The 20,190-nt window shown below is 38.0% G+C and overlaps 1 protein-coding gene across 1 annotated transcript in view; it reads right to left on the reverse strand.

Annotated features, from left to right (window-relative positions):
- Positions 1–20,190, reverse strand: part of FBN1 (fibrillin 1) — a 143,403-nt gene that overhangs the window by 45,595 nt on the left and 77,618 nt on the right. Inside the window, exons 16-30 of the mRNA XM_030456759.1 lie at positions 18,759–18,881; positions 17,816–17,968; positions 16,418–16,471; positions 15,478–15,603; positions 13,115–13,240; positions 12,335–12,454; positions 11,303–11,440; positions 10,293–10,343; positions 7,118–7,243; positions 6,155–6,379; positions 4,773–4,898; positions 4,555–4,683; positions 3,927–4,052; positions 3,665–3,790; positions 2,659–2,781 (exon numbers count right to left, since the gene is read on the reverse strand). Of these exons, the coding sequence (XP_030312619.1) occupies positions 2,659–2,781; positions 3,665–3,790; positions 3,927–4,052; positions 4,555–4,683; positions 4,773–4,898; positions 6,155–6,379; positions 7,118–7,243; positions 10,293–10,343; positions 11,303–11,440; positions 12,335–12,454; positions 13,115–13,240; positions 15,478–15,603; positions 16,418–16,471; positions 17,816–17,968; positions 18,759–18,881 (1,872 nt within the window). The remainder of the gene's footprint in view (positions 1–2,658; positions 2,782–3,664; positions 3,791–3,926; positions 4,053–4,554; positions 4,684–4,772; positions 4,899–6,154; positions 6,380–7,117; positions 7,244–10,292; positions 10,344–11,302; positions 11,441–12,334; positions 12,455–13,114; positions 13,241–15,477; positions 15,604–16,417; positions 16,472–17,815; positions 17,969–18,758; positions 18,882–20,190) is intronic.

Genomic DNA, 20,190 nt, shown 5'->3' on the forward strand with positions numbered 1-20,190 from the left:
GCTAGTGCTTGTGTGGAGACACAAGTTCTGCAAGAGAGAAGACTGACCAGTCCCTGTTCATGTTAACAAGCAAATAATGTTGGCATGGACATTAGCCTGGAGATGTTAATTTGGGAATGGAATTTGAATTAACATGTAAAATTAAGCTCTAAAAATGGGGATAATAATGACAGAAATAAAAGAACTTTATTTACTAACTTGCACTGTACTGATTTCACAGTTGGGCAAAAATCAGCTGACAAAGAACCTATTGTTTCTCCTAAATGAGCTGATTATTTATGCATAACCTCACCAATTCAAACTTGACCTACTACTGAACTGAACAGCATTCTTACTAGCTCAATTATCAAGAAGTTTATTCCATAATGGCTTCTAGCTTTGTATGATGTTAAAGATAAAAGACATGTTCACCCAGAGAGCAAACTGAAAATGTAAAATAGGTGTTTGACATTCTCAGGTCACAGTGTTACTATAGCTGGTACTATGCACAGACATCTAACACAGTAAAACCAGATGTTCAGTTCAATGAGGAGAAAATCTCACAGAACAATTTTTCTTATTTTTGACTCAGTTTGGGCAGAGGAAAATTTTAGAATGTGGATTTGAATATTCACCAGGTATCTATAAATTAATGAGAAATTCAAGGGAAGGTGGCAGCATTTTTAGATACTAAAAGGGTGGTAAAGGTGACTCCTCACATCTTTTGATATTTTCTTAAGTGGAGTTCAACTTGACACCCAAGGGTGTCTGGTGTTTCTGCTACTTAAACCTTTTCATGTGTTGGCTATTGAATTCACATCTTTCTTAGAGGGGAGTATGAAAATGAATAACTAAGAGCTATTACTGGCTGGCCTATGAATGATATAATGTTTTCCAGAGTCAAGATTGGATATAAATACACAAAAATTCACTAGGATCGGATGGTTTGTTATTCCTCACCCAGCTATGATCCAACCACTAACTTCTGTGGACACATTCATGGTCAAGTGAATATGTGGAGAAAATCACTGAGACTTTATCCCCAGCACACAGATAGGGCAATTGCTTCCTCTCTTTTTAATGTTAACAAAGGAAAGACAATAGTTTTCTTTTACAAGGGCTTTAGTTTAATAAGCAGGAGGGTTCTCTGAAAGATCCACTCTGGTTTTTAGTTTAGAGATATCTGTGAGTGGCTAAGGGCAAGCAGGAGCAGAGGACAGAGCTGTTTCTAGCCAGGGGACTTGAGATGCCTGTGACTGTGCAAGTAGACACTCAGGTCATTTGGTCCCCAGTCAAACCAAGAAGATGAAAACGGAAAAATGATTCAGAGAACTGTGCTTGCTCCCTCTCTCCTCCCTTCCCCTCTCATGTCTCTCTAACTGTGTCGCTTGGGTTTAGATTTTGGCTGAGACACAATTTTTATCAACTGGCTTTATTTTTGCGTAGAAAAAGTGCTCCAAAACACAGGGTTAGGGCAAGTTTTTTGTACAAACTTTCCTTTTCTATATAGTTGACCGAAAGCAAACTATTTCTAATCTAAGTATTTTATTGGTCAAATTTGCACTTTTTCTAGTTGATTTCTTTCTTTGCACAAGAAAGAAATCTGACTGACTACTTTATATCTTTATAGCAGTGTAAGCTACAATGTGGGGGCAAACTACATTTAGCTATGTTTTATGCTTCTTTTATTATTGGGAGTGGTAGTAAGTGGCCTCAGTGATAAATGAGGTGTATAAATATTCAGATATTCTAAATGTGAGATTTCTCTATTAATTCTTTATAGAAAACTCTTCATTTGTTCAACTGTAAAGGCAATTCTATTCCAAGGAATAAACCCTGTAAAATTTTTCATGCTCTTCAAGGAGCTCTGGCAAATATTCACATGTCTCAGTGGGCCAGTGCTTGTGTAGGAAGAAGAGATGGGTAGGGTTGAATTATCTTTCCAGTAACCTATGTGGAAATCATTGACACTTACTGGGAATATGACTCTCAGACTCCCAAAGGAGAACAGACAGCCATTACACAGCTCTGAAAATTTTCACACAAACCCTGTTTAGATTGCAAGGGAGCTATTTCCTAAGAAAGATTCATACTATTCAGATTTCAGTTTGTCTGAAAGTCGTTCTGTTTTGAAGTAATGCAGCATACTTGCATTTGACTAAACAAAGAATTAAAAATAGGAATTTGCTTGCTTGCTTAAGAGCAGATACCACACAACCACAGAACACAGAAATGAACTCCTTTTCTAGCATTTCTGTCTATTCTGTCTAACCATAGAGTACACATGCAGGGCATTTTGGTTTTTGTTTATGATTATTCTTTCCATTGACTTCAACACATTTTGGATTTTGATCTAATATTTCACCCTTAAGGGGAAAAATTTTCCTCCTACTGAAAAAATTACAACTCAGAATCAACAGACACACTTTCTGGAATGATGAATAATCAATTCCCTTAACAGCAATTGTCCAGCTCTGATACTGAAATGTTTACTTTAGAAAAAAATTTTTAGAAAATCTTTTACTTAAAGATCTTTTACTTCAGAAAAAGATCTTCATTTTCCATGCACTGATTTTTTTTTTCAAGCAGTATATTTTTTACAATAGATTTAATCTTTAAAAAGTCAGTTTTTAAACCACTGAAACATTCTAGCAGAAAAGTTCCCCAAATCTCCCTTACCAGTGCATGTCCTGTGGTCTGGCATGAGTGCAAAGCCTTGTTTACAGCTACATTCATAGCTGCCCTCTGAGTTTGTACAGAAGTTCTCACAGCCACCATTCATTATACTGCACTCATCAATATCTAAAAAGGAGAGAAATTACAGTTAAAACCCACAATACCTTTTATTTTAAAGCATATTTCAAGGCTACACTTGAAGTCTGCTTTCCAGAGCAGCACCAATCCAGAATCCAAACTTGATATTTTCACAGTCTTTGAACATTGAAGTGTTTTGGAATGGACATCAGGCAAACCAGAGAGGGAAAGAAATTATATTATCTGACAGTAAGTACAAATATCTCTCAGTTCTATTTTGATGTATAACAATTAGATGACCTTGAAGGTCATATGAATATGACGACAATGAAGGCAACAAAACTTTTGTAAGGATCAAGGGGAAAAATTATCTACTAGACAGAATTAAAGCCAGTGTGTTGCAGCACAATAAAATGTATGCATATAAAAGAGAGCACAATATGAGATTTAAGCTAAATGTCATTTACAAGATGTGGCTTTAAGGAAATAGCTACAGGGAAAAGCCCTGTATTTGAAACAATTTCAGATCAAATTGGGAAAAGTTCCATTGAACCACATGATTCTATTCCATGGCCTGTCAGAAATGTCAATTTTTAATAACATATAGAACTCGGGATTTAACTAGGTATTGCTTTTAATGATAAAAGTTTGAATCTTAGCCACATAAAATAGTACACTATTTTATGCATCATGATTGATTTACTAGAGAAAATAAGCTATTACACAGTTAACTATACCACTGCCAAATTTCACTCATTCCTTGCAAGTATGGATGGTCATATTTTGGGGTTTTTTGCATACTTTTTGGCAGACTGTATTAGATTTTTGATTCACTGTAAAAAATGTCTTTGTACAGCTACTAAAAATGAAACAATAATTTGGGTTTTATCTTCCCCATTCACTTGAGAGCCCATGTAGATCTTGTCCTTACCAATACAATACAACTTGTCAGGTGTGGACTGATAGCCAGGGTTACAGGCACACTGGTACTTTCCAATCAGGTTGACACAACGCCCGTTGCGGCACAGGTTGGTGCTGAGCTCACATTCATTAATGTCTGTTCCAAAACAACAAGAAGCACACAGGTCAGGTCTGAATGAAAATTATACACATGTAAGCATCAGAAACGGGGGTGCAGCACAAGAGTGGTATAAAAAGATGTGCACAATATTGATTGTGCCTGCACCTCTCACCTATACATGCAGAGATATTTGGTGATATCTGATGGCCTGGAGGACAGTCACACCGGAAGCTTCCCTCTGTGTTGATGCAGGTGCCACCCCGGCAGAGAAGAGGATTGCGCTGGCACTCATCAATGTCTGTGGGGAGAAGGGAAGGCACATCACTCCAGGGACCAGCACTGACACAGGAGAAGCCCATCCCACCTGAGTCTGCTACCCATCACAGCACTGTCTGCCTAGAGAGGCTCTGGAGCCTTTCCTACAGCAAGGCATCCCTTACACCACAGTGCAGTTAAAAAAAAAAAAAAAAAAAAAAAGCAACAAAGGTTTGTAAATTTTGTACCTACTCTAGCTTCAAAGTTCAGGATGGTGTCCCACTTAGCTAAATGGGGTTTGTGGGGATAAATCCTGTAATCTTGATGCTTGCTCAGTTGTGTTCTGGCATGTTGCAGAAGCAGTGAAGTCACATTTGGGGTGGAAATCAAATTAAAGTGAGATTTAATATGACTGAAAACAACGAGAAGGCCCTAAATCCAGGCACAAGCAAATCGTAAAAAAAACAAAACCAAAAGAAAGAAAGAAAAAAAAACCCAACATGCATAGCATACTATTGCACAACTATGGTCTATAAAAAACATACCCATGCAGTTTTTCATCATCATAAATCCACTTTCATAGCCTTCAAAGCATTCACATTCAAAGTCTCCAGGAGTATTGACACAGATGCCTTGGCCACAAAGATCAGGAGAGATGCGGCATTCATCAATATCTGTAAAACACAGATTCACAGCATTTTCAGAGGAGTTTAGTTTTTCCTTTTCAGCTCAGACTTATAAGAGATACATCCACACAAGTTACCTGTGCAATTCCTCTCTTCAGAATCCAGGGCAAATCCACTGTCACATCTACACTTAAAACTGCCAATGGTATTTCTGCATTTTCCATGAGTACAGAGACTGGGGACCATTTTACATTCATTGATATCTAAAAAAGAAACAGTAAGACACATGATGTTATCACTTCATACAAAAGCAATGTATAAAAGAATGATGCTGACATCAGAGCTCATCCTCCCAAATTATAAAGACCCCTCTTTTTGGGAAAATTGTAGCCCACACTACATAAACTGGTACCAGGTTCCACCTAACCAACAAGGCACTGGAGCTGCCAAGAGCACTTTCTGCCATAAAATGGTATCACTCTCCCCATGTCCAGCAAGATCTGATCTGCATTTCTGAAAGATTAGAGATGTAAGATTTAAATGGACAGAGGATCAGACCTACAAGGATAAAGGGTGCTTCCAAAAGAACCATTTTGTTTTCTGGTTTCTAAGAAAAAAATATGACTTCCATGAGTCACAGAAAACAACAAGCATAAATAAAAGCACGTGTCACTTTTCTTTATGGATAATTAGTGGCTTAGTAACTGTTTATAAAACTAAGGCTGAAACTAACAACAACAATTGTCATTCACATATCCCCTTCTTTCAGACTTTAGGATGTATATTTTTTTTGGGTAACTGGCTTTCTTTATAAACACATATTCACATCCATTTAAGCTTTTGACATTGTCCAGCATAACCACACTGGTAAGCCAGGAAAAACAGCTTTCAAGACATGATGCTAGGGTGTCACTGTGTGATTCCCATTTAATGCTGGAAGTTTACTAGCAACAGTCATAACAAGACTTGGTTTACAGCAAATTAAATTCTGCTGATTTCAGCTATCATCCTGTAAACATTTTTCTCTACTTCTTCAGTAGATCCACAAGAAACTCCTCAAATTATTCACCCTCCTTTGCTAGTTCCACAGTAGAATTAAAGTTATTGCACCCTGCACAGGTAAGAAGGATTGCTCTTTCAGTACATTGAAAGCTGACTGCTCAGTTTGCTCCTGTTCTTATGCTATGAGGTGCCAGGCTTTTAAACCTATTCCATCAGTCAAAGGTGTCATTAGATGAAGGATAGGACAAAGTCAGCCAGAATTTCACAGCTCTAGTAAAGACACAAATTTAGTATTTAGGCTGCAGTATTATGTGGTATAATGGCCTGTGATACGGATTAAATTATCTCGTGTTGTATTCTGGCTTTAATTTCCACGAAAACTAATTAGATTTTCAAATATGCCTTAAGGTGAGTGAAGTGACTACTGCTGAAATTTTGAAACCCACAGAAATCTTCCAAAGGAAGTGTAAAACCCAGCAGGATTTGCTGGCAATGAGCCACAAAACGGATCACATACCTTTAGAGAAAGGCTTCCCAGTTATCTCTATCTTTGTTGAGAACCCAGGTCCTCTAGGACAAAGAGCATCAAACTCAGGTGATCCCTTCAGAGGGCACTCCTCACATTCATAGCCCCAGGCTGCCCCCACTGAACAGCAGCAAGCATCCATTCTGTGTCGGCCTGGTATCTGTGCAGTGCACTGCTCATCCTCATGCTGCAGGTAGCAGCTCTCCAAGCGAATGTCTGTTAGGCAATTGAACAATATGTTGAGAAAGAAAGAGAGAGTTTACTTCACTGCAGAGGAATCCTTTTCTGGAATCCCCTCACAGGACAGTTTGCTACATGGTTTTGTGGACTCAGGTGTGTCCCAAACACACTGCATAATTTCTAACAGCAAAATAGGAATGCTAAACGCAGAAGTAAATTTAAAGCATCAATCTGAAAAATGATGCTCAACAGTTGAAACAAATGTTTCATTAGAAGAGCATTTTAAGCACTTCAGTTTATATTACCTATATAAGGCCTTTTAATTACTACAAGCTATGCCTTGTTCTGAGAAACATCTTAGGCATTTACTGTCATAAAGGGACAAAGGTGCTTTTGATGGACAGCATAAAAAACTTGGGATAGTCTGCTGCACCCTCCATTAAAGGGTGTGGTGTTCTCTTCAGATGCCTGAGTCCCACCCAGCCCACAGCAGTTCCCCCCCCAAATCTTCCAACCTTGGTGATTTCAGTGGTACTGCTGATGAAGAGTGCTAAAAGTACAGATGGTCTGTAGAGAATTACATCAATGCTGCTCACCATTGCTAGCTACTACCATTGGAAACTGTTCATATTCCCACTGAACTAAGTTCATGACCCTGATTGATTCCATTTGAAAATTTTGTAGGCAGAAATAATTTTCCTTCCTTGAAAGAGAACATGCAGCACAAACATTGCTCACCACCCTAGCAGACTTGTAAATGGAATTAATACCTACCAAGACATGTTCGACCAGAAGCATCCAAAGTCATTCCACTGGGGCACTGGCAAACAAAGGATCCCAAGGTATTGACACACTGCCCATTTGTACAGACTCCAGGGAACACCTCGCATTCATTTACATCTATTTCCAAACAAAATAAAATTAATCACTAGCATGCTAAACGTGAACAAATCAGAAAAACTATGAACATTCTAATGTTTGGCCTTTAGGATGAAACCACAGCATCCTACATGGCCTGACAAAATACCAAGTATTTATGATTTCCTATGCAATCAGCCAGAATCAATTAATTACAGAAAAACTGCTGATGATTAAAAACATTAAGTGTTGCTATTTGCCATTTCAACATATACTGAAATCTAACTTTAAAGAATTAAAAAAAAATATGGAGGGACATTAAAAAAATTATCAGTTTTCATACTCAGTGTGGGCCAGATTTTTTAAGCAAATGGGCAAAAGACAGCCAATAAAAGGGCATAATGAGATTATCCATTACTCCAACAAGACTAAGTTCTGCTATGGGTTTTTTTAATGTTTTTTAGTATTTTTTATTTTTAATGTTTTTGTCTTATCAGACACACCTCTGCATGTCTGGAAACAAAAACACTACTTGAAAACTAGCCCTATGACCTTGGCAGCAATTAGTAACTTTAGATTAAGTAGTAAAAATAGTAAAATTAGTAACTTTAGATTAGAATAAAGTCTTTATGACTGCACAGAGTTTAACTTCATTAAGTAAAGATTAAATTCCTATATTTAAGTGACAAATTTAGTACTTTTGGGTAAGGCTAATTTGATTAGATGTGTTAGCTTGGCCTGAGCATAAATAAATGTTTAGTAATCTAAGTGTGGGGTCCTCTCTCAGACATCCTTTGTAAAAAGCATATGCCTTAAAACTGCCTTTAGGAAAAAGCCTAAAGCATGAAATATGACCCATGATGAAGCATGGTAATTTTTAAGACAGGAGAGGATAAGAATAAGAAATGAGAAAATAATTACTTGTATAAAAAAAGATCTGGAGCTAAACTCTCAGGCAGAGATTAAATCTTATGAGGAGAGTCTGAGGGAATTAGGATTGTTTAGTCCAGATAAAAAGAGGCTGAGACCTTACTGGTCTCTGCAACTACCTGAAAGGAGTTTGTACAGGGGTAAGTGCAGGCCATTTCTCTCAAGTAAGTAACAACAGGACTGGAGTAAATGGTCTGAGGTTTCACCAGGGGAGGTTTTAGACTAGACTGTAGAAAGAATTTATTTACTGGGAGTTAGGTGTTGGAAGGTTCTGCCCAGGGAGGTGGTAGAGTCACCATCTCTGAAGGTATTTAACCACCACGCAGATGCATTTCAGGACATGCTGAAGTGGGCATTTTAAAAATTTGTTTGTGTTTTTTTGTTTGGTTAGGTTTTTTGTTTGGTGTTTGTTTTGGTTTTTTGAGGGGGAAGTGGGAAGCTGACAGTTGGATGGGGTGATCTTAGAGCTGTTTTCCAACCATGACAGTTCCATGATACTATGATTCTTTAATCAATAAGTAAGGTTGGAGTCACTGTGCCTCCAGAAAAAATTCCAGGTGTGAAAGGACTCTGTAGCTCTCAAACTGCAGGGTAAAGGTGGGGTGGACACCAGCCGCTTCTGCCTATAAAAGGTCCACATTGACTGGATGGCAGGAAGTAAAGCCAGTGGACTACTAGAAATCACTGAAACACAGTTCACAGCCTGTGAGCAAAATTCCAGCTCAGAGTTCCAGGGCTCACCAGTAAATTAGAGGACCACTGCCAACTTAGTCTGCTTCTTTCCTTGCACAAGGGACATTATTCATTTTACACAGGCTATATATGGGAGAACCAAGTATCACCTTTTGGGAATTAAACTTAATCCTTTGTCCTCTCTCTCGCTTGCCAGTATATTTCCTAGAGATCCTTTCCTGTCTTGAAAAATGCTTACATTGGTTAAAACCCAAATACAGCTCCAGTATGTTAAAAGCAGGGGAAACTGCTCTGAAAAATTTGGGGCTATCTGGGTTGATTGAAATTAGAAAGATTAAAGCATGTAATAGATGTAATCCAAAGTGGTGGTATAGGAGATGCTGAAAACAGTTATGTCTACATCTTGGAAGGATAAACTTTCCATCTCAGCAGTGTTGAAAATGTTCTTAGAGTTTCCTTGTGAAGAGAGATAGGTGGGGCCACATTTTTTACTTTTTTTTTTCCTTGTCTTTCACTTACACACTCCAGAAAGTGCTGCTGAGGTCAAATAAGTTACGTACGGTGGGTCTGCAGCACAGACGTGCCAAGGCATTCAGTCATCATTTGGAAAGCAAAGAATATGTGTGAGGGTGTTCCTCTTTTCTATTTTATTTTATTTTCTGTTAAGTGAAAAAACAATGTTTCTTTATGGAAGCTACATATGGGAGTAATTTAAAAAAAATATTTTAACTGCAGTGTCATATCAGATATTGTCAGTCAGGATGACCCACAGCAGTTTGAGTCTCTCTGAGCTTCTGCATATTAAGGAAATATGCAGTACTTTGCCAGGGGTTCAAATCAATTCAAATGAAGATGAAGTAGGGTGGGACCTTTGATTCCCATAGAATTGTGTAGAGACCTCTAATACCAAGCAAAAAGCTACACACTTAAAAAAATCTTCAACATTTTCAATTACAGTTAAACTGTGTCCCGATGCCTTTTTTTTTTTTTTCATTATTAAGTAGGACAATGAAACTGACATGCCTGACTTGAAATAATGTTGCATGGAACAATGCCAAGGTTAAGTAAGAACCTTACAAAAAAATCTTTCATGTGAAATATAGTCTTTAAGTATTCTTTCTCTAAAGCATAGTAATGGCTTGTCATACCACTGTATCAGCAAGGCTTGACTTTGTAACATATATAGGGTGCATACTTTTCCCAAGAAGGTTACTCAGTTAGCAGTATTTGAAGAGAGAGAACTGTCTCCTTATACTGTGAGACGCTATATTCGCAAGTGTGTACTTTGAGATGAACTCTGAGTATGTAGGAATGTTAAACAAACTGAAACCAAATTCATCCCTACCATGTCTCTAATGAAGTCAATGGAACTACACAAGGTAAGAATTTGGCAGAATGTTCCCCTGTGCTAAATTAGTCACTTAAATCAAAACATTTATGTGATTTATGTTCAGGCAACAATAAATACCTTCACACAATGTTCCTCTTATTCTTGAGTATCCCTTTTGACATATTGGGTCTGTAAAAAAAACAGAAGGGAACTTTTAAAATGCAACAATCCAAAACTGACCATCAACTTGTTGTGCAAAACTGACCCTGTGAAATATTATCTAGCATTTACTGCTATGAGAAGTGAGTGCTTAGGCAGTATCTCAGTATTTTCTGAAATAATAAGGATATTAGATGGGGCAACTATTTAAACTACATAGAGTATCAGCCATTATCCTCTTTTGCTTTCTACTTGTCTTAGTTAACCCAAAACTGGCTGTATGATTTCTGCTTCATTCTAATCAATTAATTCAGTTAACTTGACCAGAGCACATTACAGCCCAATTTACCATAAACAAACTAGGATGAAGTCTGCTAAGGTATACAGGATGAATTTAACTGAAGAACTGATCAAACTAGCAGCTTTCACCATATAGAAATACCAATGCTCATACATTTCTGCATTCAGCAGCTCATCCTACAGTTCAGTTTAATTATAAATATGCAGAGACCTCACCCCATTTCTTGATCACTGTATGATTCTCTAAGTCCTCAGTTAATCTACAGTTTCTAATAACAAGGGCTCCTCACTCTCCTCCCTCCATTACCACACCACTGATCCATTTGTTGCAAACAATCTGGGGTGCTCTGGGGAACATGCATCTACAGCTACATTATCAGGAACTCCAGATCACTAATTGTGACAAAACATGCAAAAGCATTGCTGCGAGTTACAGTCTGTAGGTGTGGTCTCCTCCTGTTAGAATTTAAACCTGTAAATGTTTTCTATAAAATCCAATGTTAGAGCATTCTCTAACCACATGCTACCTCTGAATTTTAACACTTCTCTTTCAGGCTGAATAAGGAACAAATGCTTAGTATTTGAACACTTATTTTGTCTATCCTGAGCCCAAACTTCTATGACAATAATCTGGACCAACCTCAAATTAGGAAAAAAACTGGGTTCCTGAGGAAAATAAGCAATGTTACCTCGTTCACATGGTGTACATGGGCTTCCCCAGGCAGCTCCTAGTGAGGAACAGCACTGGGACTTGAGAGTTGCTCCATTGATATTTATTTCACATCTTCCATCCACTATGTTCTGCCAACAGGTACCTTTAACAGTTTCTGTTTGGAAAAAAACCCACAAGTCTATTGTTACATTGCTTGTTTAGCAGTATATAATTATATATTTGCAAACACAGGATAATTCCTTTTTGTGGTTAAATTCATTAACTTATTACATGAGATCTTAATTTATCCTTCTCTGTGCTGGACTATAGCCTGAAATCATCCCAGCACAGAACCCTTGCAAATCCTAGTTTATGCTAATTGACCTTAACAGGGAATATCTCAACACCATTCAGGATCTGAATAACTGTACTTATTATGACTCAGAATAGAGGCACATGCAGAGGAACAGTGTAGATATGAACCCTTTTCTGGATCTTCCATTTATCTATTAGATCTCTCAGTCTGTCTACCTGATCCTCCCATATAGAGAGTGGCAGAAGATAGTTAGGGATCAGACAGAGCTAAATTACTGTCCTTCTAGAACAGCTAAGGGAAGAAATTATGAATCCACAGAGCATTTGAGTCACACCATTGTCTGTGGTTGGTCTTAAGATGCTATGTGCTGCACACAATTGACTCATGCTCCATCTCAAATAGAAAACCAGTTTCCAGAGAGCACACCTTAACATCTCCACTCCTCTTGCAGGAGGAATTTAGTGGATGACTGTATTCCTGAAGAAGTAGCCAACATTTCTGTATTTATTACAAAAAAATGTTGCCTCTTTCAACTTTTCTCCAGAAACACACCATGCTCCCAAGTGCTGGTCACGTCTTATGAACCCACAGTTGTGGTTAAAACAATCACTTCTTTAACATCATTTCTGTAATGTTTTCCATTAAATTATTCTACAAAAGTTATTCTAAAATATTTTCCAAATTCATTGTAAAATGTTTGTGTATCACTGAACACTTTTAACTGGCAAACAAAATCTTCAGAAGAATAAATACCTATGCAGATGGTTCTGGTTGGATCCAAAGTGCTTTCAGGAGAACACTCACAAGCAAAAGACCCTGGTGTGTTTTTGCACACACCATTAACACAGGGGTTAGATTCACACTCATCAATATCTAGAAGAGAAACACACTGCCATTAGTGCCAGAAAGCATTAACAAAAATACATATGGCCTTTTTCATCCCAGGGAAAATGGAAGAAGCTTTCCTCCTCACCAGTTTTCCTGATATTTTTTTTCTTTTATGAATTAGACTTCCCAATAGACTAATGGTGCACGTGTCCTAAAGACAGACTAACATCTTAGAATATTTAAACAATGTACCTGGAAGCAGTATTTTTCAGAGTAATCCAGCTATTGCCCTGCTTTATGGTGGACTGTTTTCTTTAAGAGATCTGATACACATCCTTGTCTGTCACTCAAAAAGGGTTTAAATTAGGAGCTACCTAGCTCTGTTCTCCACATAAGATAATAGATTTGTAAAACTTGGGTCCTTCTCAAGTTTTTCTCACCCTTGACACAGTGTGGGCCCACTGGTAGTAGTTGATAAGGAGGGTGCTGGTACAGACCTAGCACAGGCAATTCCACAGTGTTACCTAATGCTTTCATTTTGGCTTTGTCTCTCCTCATTCTCCAACTCCCTTCATAAAATATCTTTATGTTTTGGTTTTTTTAGTTATACCCACCATTATCCTCACCAAGGTTCAAAGTATTTCTGGCACAATGTTAGAACAATCCAAATGAATAAAACTTGGATGAAATGGAGTTACTAATTACCTTCACATGTCTTTAAGTCAGGAGTGTATACAAATCCTTTTGGACAGGTGCAGGTGAAACTTCCAGGGGTATTTCTGCATTGCCCGTTGTCACAAAGCAGCATGTTCAGTGCACATTCATCAATGTCTATAATGAAAATCAAGAACTTGTTAAGAAAGAAAACATTTCTGGAATAGAAGCCAGGATAGAATTTTCCTCTGAGCAGCCACATTTAATTTTGTGTACATAGAGAAACTAGATTAGATATTGTTATAGGGGAAGCAAAGAAGAGAGGGTAGGGAAAGAGAGAGAGAGAAAGAGAGAAAACTCAGACATGACTTGCACTGATTTTCAGAGACACTGATAAGATTTCTAGATTCTTTTAGTAGACAGCAGGCTTGGAATTCTTTCAAATGAAAACAATCATTCCAAATAAAATAACACAAAAGATCCTACTTACTGCACACCTTCCTTCTTCATGAAACTTTTCACTAAAATAGTTCAAAAAACCACCCAACCTTCTCTATATATTTCTGTTGACTTTCCGCTGAGCTCTATTCTTTAGAAGGCTGATTTGCTTTTATAAAGAGCTCGCTCTTCCTTTCTACACATATTCATAACATGCACCAGTGACACCATGGTTCAAAATAAAGCTGAGAACCACACTTTCATCTTGCCTATATTGTGGAATAGGTCTGTAAAGTCCCTGATTCCCTGCACGGTTGTGAAAGAAATGAAGAGAGGTTTGGAAAGCTTTGCTGGTCACCCTGGTCTTTAAATCACTATTTTTTCCAAGCTGGCTCTGAACTGTCTTGGATTTTATGGTCAACAAGGCCAAGGTAAGACTACACTTGCTTCAGAGGTGAAAAATTTACACAGAAATTCTAGTGCTAAATTTCTAGAGCCCTTAGGAAATCTTTGAAGGAACTGCTGTCATTAGAGAGAAGTTGCAAGAAGAGAGCAATGGGCCGTGAATGGCAGGTGAAGACCAGGAGAGACCCTGAGAGAAGACAGGAACAATTGGCTAAGTCAGAGAGGCCTCAGAAAGTGTTGAGAGAAGTTGGGAAGACTCAGAGGGTCAGTGCAGCAGCTGGGAACAGCAAAGTGCTAGAAAAAACAGGGAGATCTGCAAAATAAAACAGACCATGTGGGAAGCTTCACAGGAGTTCAGAAAAATTGAGAGAAGGCCAGGTGGAACATCGTGGAAGAATGGGAAACAGCTGTGATGGAGCATGGATGTGGGCTGCAACAGGGTGGGCTGGGGAACAGCTGGAAAACTCACAGATGGATGGGGATAAGAGAAGGGATGCCATAAGCTATGGGCAGACACTGCAATGGGACATGGATAATTAAAGCCAAAGAAGCAAATGGGAAAATTACAGCATGACTTTTATCAAAGATAGATCAACTCTTATTTTTTACAAAATAAAACAGTGGATAGTTTAGACTGGGATAACAGAGATGACTTAAGCTATTTAGGTTTAAGCAGAGAGTACAGGACCCAAATAAAATTATTATGTATGCTGGAGATAGCAGGAAGGAATTTAAGAACTTTAAGGTGGTCCCAGAGCTGGCCAAAGGACAGATTACAGTGTGTTATGTTAAAAAAAAGAAGAAATCACAATGGAGAGAGAATACTTGCAATGCTTTTCAGGGATCAGTCTTGGGACTGGTACAATAAGATATTCATTGCAATGTAGAAATAAAAAACGAATGAGATCAAAAACTGTGGACAACACTAAGCTGGTAGTTATTACCTATACAGAGAGTCATGCAAGACTATATTAATCTGAACAATGTGAATTAAAGAAATAAGATGAAATGTAATCACCAATGCTCAAAAAACATGCAATTAAGGACCAAAAATGATAACATGCTATAAACCATCAACTGGTAATAAGGAGCTCACAAATAATTTTTTAACAAGAAACCAGAAGAAATTTTGGATTTTTATGATACACAGGGAGTTTCACATAAATCCTCTTCTCTTGGAGGCACCTAGCACAGTTGTGAGCCTAGATGCCTCTTTATGGTGCAATGTAATTGCAGGATCTGAGTTCTTTTTATTTTGAGAAACACAGGAACTGCAGAGTGCATGTTCAGTGAGCTTAACTGAACTGGATGTTCATTGCCTGGTTGCCAGTGATTTGAGTCACTGATGGCAATGGTCCCTTACAGCCCCACAGTAGAGGATTTTATGAGCATTGCAAGACACTGAAATTAAATTAAGAATTCAGCAGAAAGATCCAGAAATATCAGAAGAGCAGCTAGTGAACCTGATGGAACACTGGGGAGAAAGAAAAAAAAAAAAAAAAAAAAAAAAAGGGCAAAAGAGGATAAAACCAAGCCTTTAATTTCAAAATGAAAACTGAGACAATTAATACCAATGCAGTTTTTCCCAGTTGAATCCACTTCGTATCCAGGGTCACAAAGACATTTGTATGTTCCATGCAGATTCTCACATCTTCCATTTGGACAGAGATCAGTATCCAGTAAGCACTCATTAATATCTACAGAAAGGAAACAAACAAACAAAGAAAAACAGTCAGTTGTTGAGGAATTCTGCGGGTCAATTCTAAAAATCAGAAAAAATATTTTCAATATCACAAGCATTGACTGCTCTGTATTTATAAACATGTAGTTCTGATTCACACCTAAATATTCACACTTAAGAGGAAAAAGCATCCCTTTCACACTGAGTTAAGACCATCTCTAGCCCTCCCACACATAAGCTGCAAGCAACTCGCAACTGTAGACAAGAACCAAGATATTAAACTGGGGCCTTTCATTTAGAAATGTACAGGTTCTAGTTTCCCCCTCTGTCTCCTGATTCATAGTATTCCCAGATGGCATCATCCTCCAAAGCATGAACATCCCTCCTTTCTGAATGCTCTTCCCTCTCTAGTGCCAGGAAATTTACTAGTGAGCATTGGCTGACCTACAGTTTGCTGTTTCACAGTTCCACGACTACAGAGTTTTTATGGTAATAATTTTATGCTTCTCTGTAACTATCCTAAATCTGTCAGCCTGTCCTTTTTGACAGATGAAAATATGTGAGGAAACTCAGTGTTCCACAATTCTTCAGGATTGTTTCAGTTGAAATGTGCAAATGTGTGATTTTCTAATTCATGTAGGTAATAAGACTTCTCATAAAATTGCCATTATTTTATAATACCACTCACAGACATTCCATGACATAAAACAGAGAGGGCACACAAGCCTTTGTTCCATCCTTTCCTGCCATCATCCCAAATAAATCAACTTTATCAAGGTAATACATTTAGCCAGAACTGCTATAGTTTCAATTACATTAGGTGATCTTACCATTTCCTCCTGCAGTCATGCCAGTTCCACTGCTGCACAGAGCCTGATATTCAGCTGGAAAAATATTAAAACACTTACTGGAATACTTTTTTGCTTATCTCAGTGCTTTCAGCATCATCATATACAATATGCCAAATAATTATCCGAATGAAATAATGCTGTTCAGTGACTCTAATAACATTAAAAGCCTTCTGAATCTGTGAAATATTTTAGCAGATTCAGCATTTCATCTGTTTACAAAGATGGATGAGTAAAAATTTCACATGCTGAACTGAAGCATTTAGGAAGAGACAAACTTCACACTGGCCTTCCCACACAAATGAACCATAACATATTCACAGGAAGATGATCCATAATTCACATGCCCAAGCTCTTGCTCAAGGTGCACATTCAAAGTGACCAGGAAATAAGAAAAGTTTCCTATGGATCTAGCCTATATTTATCTCAAGCAGAAGTGTCTTCAGGAGCTCATAGCAGATGAAGGATCTCTTATGTTTAAAAAAAAAGAAAAGTAAAATATGTATCAAAGTATCTCAAACACCTCAATTACTGCTGGGTTCAAGTTCTTCTTTTGGGGTCAGAACAACTATCAGAACAAACTGACAGCTAGAAGAGAGGTAAGTGTTGCCATATAGGGCAGAATTTTCCAATATATTTGCACTCAGTAGCAGCCCAAGTAATCACAATGGTAAAGTTAATAAAATATTTATGGACTTGGCCACCTTCTCTATAAGGAAAATCAATTGCAACACATCACCCAATGTTATCACATGGAGCAGATTAATGTGGATATCTGCTGGAATCAATCACTGACACTACATGTGAAAGCAGACCTGCTCTGGACATGCATCAGCAACACTTTCAGTTTAGAATGGCAGGAACTTCTGCAAAGAGCTGCAAAGTTCCTGCTGAAAGCTCACATCAGCTCAACCAGCTTAATTTATTCCAATTGGTATTGTCTTCCAATGGTTTTCATAGAGCTATCAGTTAAAACTGGGATTTAATAAATAAATAAATTTAAAATTGTTTTTGCCTACAAAGCAGATACTATGTTAGTGTGAATGCTTTTGAACTACATATTGAATGGCATATGTTGTTTATATGCAACAATGAATCTGCTGAGTGACAAGAATCACTCAGCAATGCTGGGCTTCAAACCAGCTCCCTGCAGTCAGGAACCTCCATGGAACCAGGATCTCATTTACCGGCTTGACAGCAAGGACTGTGTCAGCACTGCCTTCTCAAAGGATGTGTTTTACAAAAAGCTGGTTCTGCCCACAAGAATGATTAGGTTGCATTTAAGGTGCAATGTTAACAAAAACTGGTATTTAACCCTTCTAAAAACAGCTTATCAACATAAACTTTCAATTAGAACATGCAAAAGTAAATATGTTGTACCTGAATTTTGTGCTGGGCAGGGCTGACAAGGCTCCCCAAAGGCGTAGTCAGTGCTGGCACAGCAGCATTCTGATTTTGTAACTGCACCAGTTAATGGTCTCACACATTGCCCTCTCTTGTAGCCACCATAGCACGTGCTTCGCATGTGTGTATCTGAGGAAAGAAAGCTTTCTGAATCCTGCCATAGCCAACTCTACTGACATAAATTACAACAAGTATTAAATCTACCTTGGGTGCCATAAACACAGAAAAATAGCTGCCATAACAGAACATCTTTCTCCAGTTCCCTATGCTTTTCACCCATCTATAGCCTCACTCTCCTCAGGACAGGAAATCCTTCACCTCATGCTTCTAAAAATTCAGATTTACAACCTAGTTGCCATATTTGATGACTTTTTGGGCACTACTGAACTACTAGGGGAACAACTAATACCTAAAGCTGAACAAGCAAGTAGCCATGGGAAAAAGGAACAAAGGCTCTGCCATGTGACAGGGACATTACTCAAAGCTTGACAGGCCCAGCAGCAGGATCCCAGAGCTGGAAAAAATATATCTCAAAACTTACAAAACAGTATCTCAAAAGAAGTGGGAAAATTGATATGTCACACTTTAAAAAGAGGTGAAAGTCTTTAAGCTTAGTGACAAATAAGGAATTTTACACTGAAAAAACCGGGGCAAATTCTCACTCAGAACTCATACAGCACCTCCAACAGCATTATCCTGCATAGTCTTCCTGACCTTGTGATTTGGCCCACACATTTTTTTCTCTTTAAATGCAAACGAAAATTAAGAAGAGCAAAATGGGCTATTGCAGTAAAAATCCCAGAGCTATTAGTATCCACTATATCTACCACCCACCAATCCATGAAGAAATGGTCAATTCTGCATTCATATAATTTCACTAATGAATGGTTGTGACTTGCCACACTCCAGCTTGTCTTACCAACACAGACTCGTCCATCCAGTCCCACTGCAAGGCCAGGGAAGCATTCACATCTGAAAGAGCCATCAGTGTTCACACAGCGCCCGTTCATGCATATTCCAGCTGTCTCACACTCATCAATGTCTGTTGGAGAACAGAATGAGCTTTATTAGAAATTAAGTTACATAGCGTTCAATGCCTGGCTGAAATTTGCATTTGTGCAGCTTATTTTCAGTGTACCCTAAAGAAAAATATCAAGTGTAAATGGAAATTAATTCAACTAAAAGTTTTATTTGGAACACTGATCAATTCATGCTGTGGAATGGAAGAAGAAAATGCAAAATTCTGGAGAAATATACAGAACAAAACAATTTTGCTCTCCTTGGAGCGCCAAAAGGGACGTTTTCCTAACTTGTTCCCGAGAGGTACATATTGTAATTTAAGGGCCATTCAGGCAAAAACAGAGTGAGGGGGAGAATGAAACTGTGACTGCTAAGACAAAGGACTTCTGTAATGTGTAACAGGGCATTCTCTTTCTGTGTAAGAGTTAGTTCATGCAGTAAGAAATCAGTCCAAATTGCAGACTGAATCCTTCACCCTGCTATGAGGTGCCTTCACAGGGTCATCAAAGATTTTCCCTTCCTCCTGCTGTGGGTTCAGTTTTTGGAAGCACGTCTGCAAAGCCTGCCCGCACTGGTGTCTCTCTGGTGATCTGCATGACAATTGGGGTTCCCTATCAGATGCTCATTACAGCCCATTTTATAAACTTTCAATGGACAGACTGCTCTTCAGTCTCAAAAGGAATTTGTTAATGATTTGAGCCCTGAGCAACTGCTGAGCACAAGCTACTATCTTTGCCCAACCAAAGTTCATTGAACAATAAGGGTCTTAGCAATAAAATACAGGAATGAATCCTTATAATATTAGACCATAACAATGGGATGTCAAATTAGTAAAAAAATTTTACAGGCTCTGTATCCCATTAATAGTAAGATTTTTCTCCAGACACATAGAGCATGTCGTTATTTCATAAGTGATTAAGAAAAGGAGTGTTTAAAATATTGTTTGGAATTATGTATAACCTTAATAAAATAATCACTTCATAACAACTCTTCATAGTATATACAAGAGACAGTGTGTGTGACAATTTCCTTTTTTCTGACCTTAAAAGGGCAAATTGAGAGTGAAACACCTCTGTGTTTCACTTAGTTTGTGTTGTTTGGCATAAAACATGGCTTGTGTGATCCAAGATTCCTTTTTCAAACTGCATTTTAAAATAGAAGTTATATTTAAGTATATGGGCTCAATTAATTTTTACTTCATCTGCTATCTTTTGTTCTGTTTCAGGGATATCTTAAATGCTTTTCCCACTTCAAATGAGGTCCTTACTCAGTGTAAGTAAATTCAGAGCTGGGACTTCAAAACGTGCCCGTAACGATTTAGTTATTCTGTT

The sequence above is a fragment of the Calypte anna genome, chromosome 10 (assembly GCF_003957555.1).
Source record: "Calypte anna isolate BGI_N300 chromosome 10, bCalAnn1_v1.p, whole genome shotgun sequence".
In the NCBI taxonomy this organism is placed as follows: domain Eukaryota; kingdom Metazoa; phylum Chordata; class Aves; order Apodiformes; family Trochilidae; genus Calypte; species Calypte anna.